This window comes from Varroa jacobsoni, unplaced genomic scaffold, assembly GCF_002532875.2.
Source record: "Varroa jacobsoni isolate VJ856 unplaced genomic scaffold, vjacob_1.0 scaffold_767, whole genome shotgun sequence".
Lineage (NCBI taxonomy): Eukaryota > Metazoa > Arthropoda > Arachnida > Mesostigmata > Varroidae > Varroa > Varroa jacobsoni.
This window is the reverse complement of record NW_019213669.1, coordinates 13,383-27,620: the sequence shown is the minus strand read 5'-3', so window position 1 is coordinate 27,620 and position 14,238 is coordinate 13,383. Positions and strand designations below refer to the sequence as shown.

At 37.0% G+C, this 14,238-nt stretch overlaps 1 protein-coding gene and 2 long non-coding RNA genes across 4 annotated transcripts; 2 read left to right on the top strand and 1 right to left on the bottom strand.

Annotated features, from left to right (window-relative positions):
- The first annotated feature begins 1,587 nt into the window (after positions 1–1,587).
- On the top strand, positions 1,588–5,807 carry LOC111263459 (uncharacterized). The gene is made up of 3 exons (XR_002682237.2): positions 1,588–1,770; positions 3,294–3,391; positions 4,417–5,807. It is a non-coding gene; the product is annotated as an uncharacterized LOC111263459 (long non-coding RNA).
- A 913-nt stretch (positions 5,808–6,720) lies between these two features.
- Positions 6,721–9,104, top strand: LOC147753071 (uncharacterized). Its single transcript, XR_015312309.1, has 2 exons — positions 6,721–7,176; positions 7,457–9,104. It is a non-coding gene; the product is annotated as an uncharacterized LOC147753071 (long non-coding RNA).
- Positions 8,341–13,012, bottom strand: e(r) (enhancer of rudimentary). 2 transcript variants are annotated; one of them, XM_022838539.2, is made up of 5 exons: positions 12,860–13,012; positions 10,966–11,072; positions 10,625–10,763; positions 9,692–10,169; positions 8,341–8,496 (listed from the first exon to the last, which is right to left on the bottom strand). In XM_022838539.2, the coding sequence occupies exons 2-4, from the start codon at positions 11,031–11,033 to the stop codon at positions 10,074–10,076; spliced, it is 303 nt and encodes a 100-aa protein (XP_022694274.1). In that variant the 5' UTR covers positions 11,034–11,072; positions 12,860–13,012; the 3' UTR covers positions 8,341–8,496; positions 9,692–10,073. The 2 variants fall into 2 exon arrangements, with proteins under 2 accessions (XP_022694274.1, XP_086825768.1); XM_086969642.1 differs by having other exon boundaries at positions 9,869–10,169.
- Positions 13,013–14,238: the final 1,226 nt, after the last annotated feature.

Here is a 14,238-nt window from a genome sequence, read left to right as displayed (position 1 = left end):
TGTACTGGATGCTACAATAAGCGAGCTAGTTACAATGAACTGTGTCGATATAGCAAATTTGACAATACATTCATCTGCCAGTAGAGTCGATTTGATAGTGGCTAGTAAATCAGGCAACAACAAATATGGAGAGTTGCCCTTCGTTGGTTGAGGAGTGGGTGCGTTCTCCCATCCGCTATAGACCATCGTCCTTTAAGCGTCCAACTTTGACTTAGATGAAGCATGAGGCCCTTCGAGGATATATGCCGTAAGGGACATTACTGAGCAGAACACACGCTCAGAGAGCAACCACATGGACACCAAACTGGCATTTTCGCGCTCTCCTACGCCAATAGTAGGCACCCTCAAGCAAAGTACAGCGATCTACAGAACCCGAACTACTACTTCAGTCGCCACGAGCAGAAAGCAGCTTCACTTTCTGCGCAGTAATCGGAGAAAACGTTAGAACAGCATACGCAGTCAACCGAAACAACTTTAGCATTAAACATCCCGCATTCTAGGAGTATACTTATTATTTACTTGAAAAATTTATACTATGAACTATACCGACCGGCATATGATATAGTTGGCTGCATAAGTGTTCACATGGAAATTGAAATATCATTGTTTATTTCTTAATGCTTTTAGAGCTACGTCTATTCGAAGTCAATTTTTGAACCATTAATTGAATGAATGAAATGTGATAATAGTTACTTGAGTAACTAGCAAATGAGGCATCCGCAGCCAGAAAGAATAGCTCCGTAATAATGCAGAAGTTAGCAGAGGAGATCGAGGCGAAAAAACTGAGGCTGCTTGCAGATGGCGTACCTGAATGGCTTTATCGCTGTAGATCGAAATCTATAGCAATAGCATGGGAGAAGCATGAAGGAAGGTATAAGATTAAAGAAATAGGATTCCGAAGGCACCGGAACTCTGCCTTTTTAACCTGTACCACCACGAATTGCTAAATCATCTTGAAGGCCATAAGCGCGTAATTGTTGTTTTCAGGACGTTCCAGGCTCTAAATTGGCGCATATTTTACTAAGTAGAGTATGACGATAGAAAGTAATCTGGTATTTATAATTCGTGTTCTCAGAGGCTTTTTAGAATCTTTGCACTCTAGGAAAAGTAAATTCATAACAGACTTGAAGCAAGAGGCTTGCATCCTGCAAAATCGTGTACAAACTGTTCGCTTATGCCAACGACCTAGTCGTACTGGTACAAACTCGCTACGTGCAAACACTATAAGCTAAGGCAAGTAATACTTTGGAAATTGCCCCTAGTATCATACAGCAAAGTCAGTTAATTCCGATCCTCCAAAACGCTCTGCAGAACATTGCGCGTAAGGCTTGACAAGCAGTGAGCCAACTCTGACTCATTTTGAAGCGACCACAAGGCTCCCATGTGGACTATACAGTCATCAAAGTATTCGTATTACATATGATAATTAGTAAGTAAGAAACTTTTCACGAATATGTTATACGATGGAAGCGATCGTTCCCATCAAGATGAATGGGAAACAAATGCTCTTTTGTATTCTACGAACGGTTTTACTATATCGACTGGCCTTACAACAGGCATCTCTGCATATAGTATAGTAGGGCTGCATAAGATACAAATTTTTGTTCTATTTGGTGCATATCTAGTGTTCATGCTTTAGTTACAGATCATTGAGAAGGGGACAAACTGCAGTGCAATGCGACCAGTAACGTAAATTTCATGTGCAACATATGCTTCTCTATCGGTATATCTAGAGAGCACAATATAAAAGAGTGCAGGCCACTGACGAAGGTAAGTGAAATAAATTAACAAAACATACAAACCATTTTAGAAGAGAAACGTTGGAAAGATCTTATTTGTCCGGTGTATTACTGCAAACTACTACTAACTGGAACTTTTAGTTAAGTACACTTAGATTAGACGAAGTATAGGACAAAAACAAATGTAGACTTGGATGTTCTAAACTTCCAGAGTTTATAGTTGAGATACAAGTAGGACACAGATAGAAACCTTATTCACCAACGGCACCAAAATAAAATAATTACATGAAATATTGAAAAATAAGCTGCAGTATTACACGAAAGTAACATTGATGTTACTAATGTTGGAAAAGAGGTACAATAGTGTAGGTAACGGTGATAAAACAAAGATATAGGTCTTAGTTCATTCCTAAAATGTTGAAATTTGTATGGCTTCCACTGTAAAATAGTGCATTACGTGTCCACCAATATCGTACCCTTAATTAATTAATTACTTAACATAATGTCCTGCTGCTCTTCATTTAGTTGCCTTAACTTATGCAATCAATTTAACTGCTATAAACTATTTGTTATATTTACTGCTATGGTACAAAGCTAAGTCATAACATAGCTTATGTAGTATAAAAGAACACCTCATTATTCTTTAAACTATTTGTCGCATAAGCGGCATATAATAATTTATTTAGGCTACTTATAGAATCAAAAGAATTACTGAACAAGCAACAGTGGTCTAAATCAATATAGGTAATACTTGATTTTTCGTAACTTTCGTCACTGGCAAATAGTACAGGCATAGAAAAAACCTATGCAAGATAAATGCGAAATAAATGCTCTGTTGCTTTCTAAAAGCGCATGAAAAAAACTGAGCTAAAAGCGTTGTTGTCAGATATTTCTTAGTACATCTGAGCGAGGAGCAGTGCTCAGTATACTTGAATTATGTGGACGTATATGCATCTGATAAAGCTCGAAATTACAGATACTTTGAAATATCATTTATGTGACTGGAATAAAGTTAAATGATAAAACAACTGTTACTGAACTTTACACATGTATATGCTTATGAGGGACCGCAAATCTGATGCATATCATATGAAAAATTTCAGAAATTGACTAAGTTATTCTACCGTTAAAACTACGTACTTTAAAGGCCTGGTGCTCAAGAGTGACCTAGATTATCGTCCAATAAAGCGAAAGCTTTAGATAACCGGTGATATTGAAAACGCAAATCTATTCTGTGGTTCATTCATCACTAAACTTACCGACACTTCTTATATCTCTATTCCTATGCACAGTTAAAATAACCATACCTTAAAAGGTTATTATTCTTATAGTTAAAGTACATTTTCGATAGAGTGAAGTTCGATGGTGATGTGATAACGTTTAAATAAACTAACTTGTAAAAAAATTGAAACGATCAAATTGATGGGTCCTGCTAGGTTTGATGTTAAAACAATTTTTAGAAAAGAGACTAGTTTAATATTAGGTACACTTAAGAAAAAAAACCCTTATCCCTTCATGTTTGATTATTATTTTTCCTGCATCTACTGCATACAGGAAAATACGAAGAGCAGCGACGGCCCCAAATAAACGCTTCGAATCTAATACCGCCATCAAACATTGCTTCCTACGCCTAGCTCTTAGCATTGAAACAGGTTTGTCAAGTTCTGGTTTCCCAAAAAACCTTTTCCATAGCTGTATCGCAGCTATCCCAGCTGAGATACTACTACAGGCCTCAGTGCCGCTTTTTAGAGAATTGTTTCAAAGATTCATTAGGATAGAGAGGGCTCAACACGAGTAATCTGAATGAATCTCCAAGCAAGAGACTACTATATTTATCATTTTGTTACTATTCAGATTTTTACTGGGGAGTTGAAACGTGTGTAACACCCCCCCCCCCTGATTTAGATCTATGTTGCCTCTATATCTCTTTGATTAATAAACGCATAAAATAAACGCATTACCACTATACCAGCATGAAGATTAACGACAGTGTCAAACGTTCTTTTGGCCTCTTATGCTGAACACGGCCTTATGTACAGCAATAAGCCCTAATCTGGTGCACTATATTTCTAATTTCCTTGTAAATCACTCTTTTATAGTCATGCATAAAGGCAATTTTATGCTAAATGTATGTATTGCTACTGCAGGCCGTGAACAAAAAGCACTCTACAGCAGCCTGATCTTCATGTTTTTGAGATACAAATAAAATATGTGATAATCCCATCAATTGAGCTATACACCTTTACCCACGATATCAAGGCGAAGTTGAACCTAAATGATGTGGGTGATTGCGGCACTCTTTGGAAAACATTCAATAAGTTCTGCTATTAACGATTCTATTCTATCCACGAACACGTCTCCTCCTTTTCAAATAAGGCCTCAAAAAAGCCTCTATACATACCAAAAATAACTTGATTTAATAGATTTGTTATAAAGAAGCTTAAAATGTTGTAGGTTGGTCCATACATTGCAAAAAAAAGTGCATATCGGTTTTAAAAGTTGTATTACAGAATTCTCTGTTTGTTTACTAAATATTATATATATATATATATATATATATATATATATATATATATGTATATATATATATATTTTTTTTTTATCTATTTCCATGTATGCTGAGATAATAATGTTAGATATTCAATTCTACAGATCAAAGGGTTTATCTATATTTTAGGCAATAATGTAGAATGATACGAATCTCCCGACAGCCCGAACAGCAACAATGCAATGGAAATGGCAAAAGAAATAGCTTTAATCAGAAACAGCGAATAAATCGGAAAGCTGCACAGCGCACCTTGTTCCGGACCTGGGAGTCTGGTGCAGTGACAATGGAAAGGTCATATACTACATCCATCCTATATTCACGATGTGAACACGGTCATTATCACCCATACAATGTAAAAATAAACAAAAAGCGCCATGATATATACGTATTAAGCGCATTAGATGAAACACGCGCACGACACTCTAATTGAATGTGAAGACCTCTGAGAAGAGCGGGAAGAAGTTTTGCAAGATACATTTTGGGCCACAATTAAAAACGTTATTAATGATATGTTTCGATCTACAGAGGAACAGAATAAAAGGACGATTTGTTTCATGACCATTAGGCTTCAGAAAAAAAGAATTTAAGGCGGTAAAAGGGAAGCTTGAAGAAAGGCGTCAGGAAGAGCAAGATGCGGGAAAGCGGTAAGGAAGAGAAGACATCCTTTGCGCTTAGACCTTTCAAAAAATCTGATGCTATGTTTCAAAACGGTGTCAAGGCTCAGAAGAAGTACCCAAGAGGATAGCAACTTAGTCGGCGTTATGATGATCTACACTATCAGAGTAGGATTTCACTTGTTCGCGGGTGGGTGACCGAATCCCACACTCGGGCCCTTAATGGGATTGAGGTAAATAGCTCTGAGTGTCTCGATCGCGCATAAACCTATTTCTCTATACCTCTAACGAAAAAAAGGTTGTTCTGTATGAAACTTTGAGAAAGCATATTTGGACTCTAAACAGCAACGGATTTTTTTTTATTTTTGTTTTATTGAAAAGCTAACTTCCTAAGTTATTTGAAATGCTCTAATTCGTTTTAAAGGCCCTATTTGCTCTTTTTGCTCGTTCATTCACCTAATCCGTAAATAAATTGGTAATTATGGGGATTTGTGGGTATGAACCCCATAGCAGAAATACAGACGTTTGTGATTGCACTATACTCAGCAAAGGGTCTACCTACAGAATTCATTAAAATCCATTTTTTAAGTTTCAAATAAACCCGCAAGAAAATCAGAAATAACTAGCTAACAGATACTAGGAAAGCCGATTCACCTAAGAATCCATGAAGGCTACGACCAAGCCTTAGGATATGTGTATCGCACCCCTATGCATTGAATGGAATTTCGAAACAGTCGGAGCTGGAAAAAAACTAACATTTTACAGGAATTAGACTGGCAAAAGTAAAAACTGTGAAGCTAAAAGTTCATTTTATTCTATATTGTCCCGAAGCCTTTCTTCTTGCAATGACCATTAGGTTAAAATTGACAGGTTTTTAAAATAAAAAAAATATTTAACAACCAAGGAGCTGTAGGTGGTCATCTTTGCTTCATAGGCAATCTGAAAAGTTTTTTTTTACGATATGAAACACAATGCAGTTGTTTAGTTGATAAGGCAATGGTTTAATAAGCGAAACAGGCGAAGTTCCGCTTACCGGTTATATTATACCTACTTTTTTATTTTATAGATTTAAGTCGAATTAGATGTTTTTAGGTGTAAGCTGGGTTTCAATAGACTTGGCTGTCTTGTTGTAAAGGTACTGATCATAATCTGTAGTAAGCAGGCCAAAAAAACGTCTTAGTCATTAACATTCAATACCCTTTACAACCTATAACTCGTAATCGCAGGTTTTTACCGACCGTGAATTACACATAAAATTATGGAAAAGACTGTGTTAACTGGCTAACATCTGGTGATGATTAATATTATCTGTTTGCGATGACCATTTTTTTTAGTCACAGATGACCTTTTGTTGCTAAAAGTACCGCGTATTTGTTGATCGCTAGGACGTCCAACAACTACTTGCATTACATTTTTGTTCTGTAGGAAGATAAGAACTTGAGCATTTCTCCAAAGCAGTATTTACATCATCGTGAATTTTATGATACAAACTAAGAGTCACCTATGAAAATAGCCGCGTGTCAGATACTTGTGATGCTAACAAAGCCCGCGCGGACGCTTTCTCCTGATTGTAAATGGCAGTCGAGTCCTTTACGCACATCATCTGCGCCTGCGTAAAGGGGGGAAGGAAGTCAGTCATAAAGCAGAGTGGAGTGAGCACAACAGAGGGCAAGAGGTAGCAAAGAGAACCATGTCAAACCGCGGAGCGAAAGAAGGAAGGTAGACTCTCCTCCTTCAAGGCGACCTCCTGCTGCTGCTGCTACTGTAAGAACAACAGCAGCACACACTACCACTATCAGTACTGTCGCTACTGCGGCCACTAACATTAGCGTTCTTACTATAGCCGCCATTACTACAGCTACTACTAGTACCAATATCACGAACATACGCAGGCCACCATTTTCTTCGAAATAGACGCCCTCGAATTCGGTCGGCCACCGCTGACTCCCCAATTCATCCCGCATTTTCCCAACCGACTCGGCTTAGAGTTCCGTCCCGTTGGAACAACTCCGCACAACTTAACTCTCAGCCACCCTCTCCCTGCTTCCCTGTCCTTTCGGCCGGCTACCACCATCACCACAACTCTCTCTCCCTCTTTAGGGCGCGCGTTTTCTCTGTGCCCACCATCTTCACCCCCATCCCGCCCCTTCACTTACACTATGTGGCGATGGTATATGTTTCAATCTGGATCTGTGCCAGTGTCTAGCCGTCCGGATGTGTGTGTGTATCGGAACGGGTGGGGGTCGGTGTCCGTGTGAAATGTGTTGAGAGATCGGTATGTATGTGCCTGTGTGCTTGTGCGTGCATATAACTTCCTATATTCGATTGGTGTTACTCCGGTCCTATTTCCCCGTCTTAGCAAAGCTTCGCTCCCCTCTTTAGATGACACCATTGCACCTTCAACATACTTCAGTCATAATCATAACCAACCACTCTCCTCAAACTAAATTGTTGAACCGTTTCTATCCAGTAACTCTATGGAGGGCATTCAAACGCAGATCTCTCATAAGATAGTCTCCATATTCAGAAGTATATACTGTTCCTCTGTACTCTAGTTCTCCACTAGTGTCGCGCTGGGCTTTTGATAAGCACAAATAGCCACATTAGAATTAGTAAGTATTTTATTTGCAAATGCATTAAAACGTTGGAGTTACAATTAGTGGTAATACACTGCGACCCCTAGGATTCATGCGTGTCATAAAACTTAACGCATTAATTAAGTTATTCGACGCGGTCCTTTATGCGATCATGGATATATGCTGATAAGAAGCTGATTCGAAGTACTTCGTAGGAAATATGCCTTTAGGTAAAGACATTGTAGTATCGTGTGTCTTATTGTTTATGCCTAGAAAGATACACTAAAGAACGTGTTTATAATTAAATCCAAATTTAAGAAAGTAACATGATAGCATTTAAGAGACAATTAATTGATACGTAAAAAAGTGAGTCATATTCGGTACATTGCAGATCTCATACATTTAACCTTCATCTACTGTTCAAAAGATTATTCTATGATATTAAACCGATAAAAAGGATGTAAGACATTATCAATAAAAAGGAAACTGCTTATTTAAATTGTTTATCCTTTTCTCAATAGATTGCGTTGTTAATAAAAAAAAAACGCGGTATAAGTAGACATCCGTGAGCTACTGCAGAGAGAAACGCTGAGAATAGCACAACAAGTCGTTAATAATTTTATACTGTCGATTTTATTTATTACCCAAGGAAACATACTAAATACATAATCTAATAACGACTATATTTAATACGGACGCAATTTCGCATGAAAGAATATGACTTAGGTTTGATAAATCTCAGAATGATACCATTCTGAAATGACACGAGTCACGCAGGCCTACATATATCGACATAGAATATAACTTATGCTAATCCTTAAACTTATTGGATATGAAAGTTCATTAAATAAACGACTCCAGTCTGAAGTTGATAAAAGAGAGGATTTAATGTGGATGATTTCTTAACCGATCAGCGTCGTTGCAGAATGAGTGAAGAGACAGGCAGTCGAATAGATGGAAGAGCCAGGGGGCAAGGTTCTATACGACGAGCACTCCAACAAACTAACTCGACCCGCCGCCTGAGAATGAGAGACCGAATAGAGCGCGTTAACTGTCTCCCTCTCTCAGCTGTTCTCTTCATCACCGCTCGTATCCAACGCCTAAACTTTTCTTCTCGCAATAGTTATGGCTATAACGGTTGTTACTGAAGTACTTTTGTGATAGAAACTACACGTGGTTTGGCTCGGACAGACACCGAGATGCGTTTTCTCAATGTTTGCCTTAGCAGGTCATACGTTTTTCATAAAAAGGACAAAGGTAGATGTATACTTTGAGTCGACGTTCATAGATGAAAAAGGTGCTGCTCGCGCTGTAAGCCTATTTTTTATTGGCTGCAGATTTATATTCTACCCTGTTCTGAGCCAAGTGTTTCCAACCAAAACGATGCAACGACTTACAGATTAAGCCTAGTTAATAAAAAGTATCGAAATTTCGATTAGAAACCGAACTCATAGACTTATGATTATAATGGCAGCATCACATTTTGTCAAATTTATTTTACACTATCAATTTCTTCCGTATCGAAAGGTGACGAATCGTGTTTGTAGTAAAATAAATTAAGCACTTCGCATATCATATACATTGAATCGAAATGGTAATTATTCATAATCTTTCATACAAAGATCAACACGTACGTTGCTCAACCGCATGCTTGTTATGTGTATTTGATTATCGGGATCAATACCAAGACAGCCAAAACTGAAACTTTACTCGAACGTGTAGGCCCAAAAATCAAACAGCAAACAGGCTAGAAGCATAAGAAGTACTCACATAATGCATCATATGCTGATAATGCATTGTTTAATTAGTTGGGCTAAAATGAATGTTAAATGCTGGCAGTCGAAAAAGAAAGGTGCTCACATAAAAAATTAATTGTTTTAATTCATTTTGTCATCGAAACCTTGTTCCTCTCGTCTCTCACTTATTGCTAATTGAGTGCCCACTCTTTTAGAAACGTTTACTAGCTCATAGACTTCAAATGTGTTCATGCGAAACATCTAGCGTGTAAAATGCCTGTAATCAAATGGATATGTTATGGCTACGGATTCCTCATGACGCGGTTTGTCTTTGAATTTTTGAATGAGGTGGCTATTTTGTTCTAGGGTATAACATTGCTGAGCCAGAGTATAAAGATGCGTACGCTGAGTGAATTTTTAAATGCGACACCGTCAAGTAGCATTGAAGGGCTAAATATATATTACATCATACACAAACCGTTCTTCGCTCCTACTTGCTCTTGGGATATCATCAAGCGCAAACCAATTTTGTTGCTTCAAAGCCTATAAGCACGGGCGTATCGGCATCCGCTTCATATTGTGACAGGCTCGTTATCGACCGAATAACTGAATCAAGCGTCATTTACTAGTACTTAAGGCAATCCCGAAAACAAACCTTCAGTCTGAGGTCTGCTGTAATGGCCCACAGGTCACAGGTTTTCACAAAGTTGTTCGTGGCGTTGGTTAGGATTGTTTGAGAGCTGATTCGCAAATCACGATACTTAAAAACTGTTCTTAAAAGTATTAGGTTTTGGCTCGCTGTAGTGTACCCATCGCATGTAAAGTAATTCAACAAAGAAAATATATTTTGTACGTCTAGATCAGTGGCTGGCTTGCTGCCGTAGCAAAGCATAAATCTTGTCTTTTATCCAGGCTTTATTATACGGTGAATACGTGTTTGTTGTCTTCTGATGAACCTAAAAAGAACCCGAAAAATATGCACATAATTAAGTAGAATACTCTGACCATATTGAAACCTGTGGCAGTCTCTCCACTCTTGATACTAGAACTTGCTATAATAATTTTTGCGTCTACGTTGACGAAACATAGACTTACAGCTTAATTTATTATAGAGGATTTAAAAGGAACACATAGTCGTTCAGTTCCTAGTAGGCCTGTCTTAACAGTTTTTCCAAAGAACCACGGATTCGGCAGAATTTTTATCGTATAATTTTTATAAAATATTTCATCGTAGAATAGGATCCAATGAGAGGAAGCAAAAACGAAAGTGAAACAGATGAAGAATACCTTAAGATCCGATCTAGAAAACGGCAAAAAGGCTCCATCTTTTATCAATCTAGTTCCTAAAAAGTGCAGCGAAATATTGCAATACATAATCGTCACATTATTATGCTCAATACAGTGTACTAACCAGACAGGTGAGATCATTAAGTTGATCGATGAAGTCGAAAAGCTGAGAGATATCATAGGTGATCGACGCTGATTGTGGATTCTGCCGCTTCAAATGCTCCTCAAACACGTGGCAGATTGCTTCCATGCACGCGTTGACACTATTTTCGGAGAATAACCAATATCTTATATCTAACGGAAAATAAACAATAGCTATATACATTTACGTATACACGTGATGATAACTCGATGATAACATTTATGCTAACGCGGAGAGCGAGAGAAATTGATAAAAACTATTGACAAAACGGAATGGCAATGAAAACGCTATGTAAAACAGCACGACATTTGTTGAATATTTACCTTTCAAAATCTGAATAGGTCCTTGATTCGGGTTTACCCGGTTGAAGAAGGAGAATCGTGTGTGCCATAGTAATAATTCAAATAGCATCAATTTCCGTACCAAAAATCTAAAATGTGGTGCCAAAACACTACATTAGAAAAAATAAGTAGACAGCAACATTATATAGCAATTTACTGCGGACAAAAACTGACATGGATCGAAAAATGTGCATGTGCCTTAATGTACTAAAGCGTTGTGCCAAATATAATAGAATGGCTGTTTAAAGAAGATAAAATGGTAAAATACAGCTCTTGTGCGGTGGCGGAACGGACAGAGAAGGATTCATTACAATGGGCCTCAAGTTAATCTATTAAGCTAAAGCTCAATCACTTCTGTCTTAGCCTGCTAACTTTTAATTTAATTTTAATTTAAATTAATTTAATTTTAAATAGCCTACTGTTTAATATTTTTTATATTGAGTACTTACATTTGAATAATAATTTAGCTGGCAGATTCCGTGTAAAAAATACTACAGTAATACCTTTACTTAGCTTTTGTGTTTCTGTTCCGTTGCTTTCGGAATGTATGTCCGCTTTTTATGCTACGACACAGAATATCACAATAAACGGTTCAACATCTTGGCTAAGAATGATGGTGAGAAATCAGGCAACCAAACGCCTAATGGCTTAGCGTGAACCTTTTAAAATCAGTCCACTTGTGGTCCTTTCTGCAATGATGTACGTAACTTTGATATTCTTGTCAGACAGCCCTTTTTGAAAAAGATTGAGGTCTGGCCTTCCAGTTAATATGTTTCTGGGGAACATCTGCCCGATGAAAACCCAATATTGGCGTATGCACAACCTGTATCTAAACTTAACTCTTACTTGTGAAGCTTTGCTTTTCTTAAGCTGTGATTATTTTTTTGACCACGTTGAAAAATACGCCTTGAACCCACAATCTCTATTTTTTATACGAGCCATTTATTTTTTTTTAAGGAAATTACCAGTGCAAGCTTCTTCAAGCAGCGATAGTGAAACTTGTGAGATATCCAGGTAAGCAGATATTGACATTTACCTTGATAAATCGATAAATTCCCACAATTTTGATTAATACGCGTAGGATGAGTTTAGTCTTTTTTAAAATACCACACGCAGTTTCATCCGCAAGTACTAGTCTAATGTTTAAAGCTTGTTTTTTTAAAATTTTCAAGAGATACTTTTATTCAACAGGTATCTACTATATTGTATCTTGGCTCAGCTGAAGAAATATTACGAAATTTTGAAAGGTGGCTAGATTTGCCTTTCAAAGATACATCTCCCATTAACTAAAATAGAACGACTCGGTTATTTTTGCACCAGAGGGATAATAATACCACAATGTATGCGCTAAATGGTACAAATCGAAACTATATTTTTTAAATAAATGTAGTCGTTTTTTTTTGTTTCTGGGTTCTATCTGATTTCACTATTGAAATTATTAGTTTTACTAGATCTCAGTTAGATTTTACTAAGTCCTCGCAGTAGACGAGCTCTGTCTCTATCTTGCATTCTTATATTGTGAGATTGTTGCAACTGAACTGAGTACAGTAGCCATATATAGCTATTATTTGTGCACGAATGAAATCGATTTAATAATAATTTCCTTAGAATGCAATGCCGTGGACGACCAAGGTTTTATGTGAAAGAGGCCACGAATCATTACTTCAAGTCCCGCTAACGATATATACTGCATAGTCTGTATGAATGCACTAAGTTCTGTTTTTTACTGTATCTTTTAAATGGAAACCCTTCACTTCCAGCTGATCAGATTTTAAACACACAAAGGAGGCCACGTACGGGCACGGTAGTCGACAATGCCGGCTTATACAGGGGAAATTTTTTAATTAAAACATTTATCATTATGAAACATATTTACCACAGCGGACGTTAGCACGAACCAAACTACGAATTGCGCTAGGCACTTAAGAATCCACTTGTTCAATTTAAAAAATGCTGGAACACATGGACGGTACGAGCGACGCCGTCACCAAGTGGAGCAGCGAACAGCACACTGCAATTAACTGGTGGTTCGATCGAGCTGGAGATAGGCAACGGAAGATTTAAACAGACCCGCTTATGCACAGAGGAATGAAACGGCCAAGCCGTGGCAAAAAGCAACGGCCATCAAAGCATGCATTGTACAATCTTGTATTCTGTCAAATAATTCACTGAACAAGTAAAAAGACTTCTATTTTTTTTTATATTGGATCGCTGCAGCCAAATTTAGCACACCTAAAATTATTAATAGAGGCCTTTTAACCTACATATTTTTATATACTAAACATAAAATTGTCGTCGACGTCTAACCTATCTAACGCAAGTCGTTTATCTTAGCTACATAAATGTAAGCCGCAGTAAAGCGTTCGCTTTACGGAATTAAGGATAACTTCTGAAAAATGTGTCCAACCTAACGATAGAGAAGTCAAGTTTTCATCATGATGCCACTGTTACCGTGTTTACCGATTTTGATCAAAATATGTGCACAAATAGCATTTATGAGTGAAAATGAACTCTAGATATAACTTCTCGAGAGAATAAGTAAACGTTTAGGTTATTGAATCTAACAAGCTGTAATACTTCAGTGTAAACACTAAGCTAAAGGAGAAGTTGGGTTTTATTGTTATCGGTCCGCATCGCATTATTCGGATGGAAATACAAAGAAAAATATCTTGTAGATATAAACACTTTTTACGCGGACTCGTTCGTTATGTTGAGTGATAATTATATAAATTAATTTGTAAGAACTATATAAGAGTATTATATAAAATGGGCACATAACGGTCTCTAGAAAAAAGTTAGTTTTATTACGTCAATATTGCCATTTACCTGATTAAAAACAAAGCCATTTTTACAAAACATTTTTTGAATAAATAAATAAAAATTTGTCTCGCAAACTCAATAAAAATCTAATCTGTTTTAAACATAGTTTGAAAATAAAGAAATTAGTAGTTGATCAATGAGAAAAAACTACCTGAGTATTGCTTCTATGTTTACAGATTGTGTTGTACGTGGCGGCATTTGCTTCCTGTGTCGTTTTTTTTACACTAGAAATGTCAGTTTTTACACTTCACTTTGCGATATTACGGAATTATTACATTTCAACGTTATCTAATAAAGAAATAACAGTAGCCTTCAAAAAGACAAAATGTTCAGATTTAGTTTTGTTTTAAATCAGTAAGTGAACCGTTAATAAAAAAACATATATATAATAAACGAAGCAGTATTGGTATGTGTAAGGAATGAAGCTTATTACTA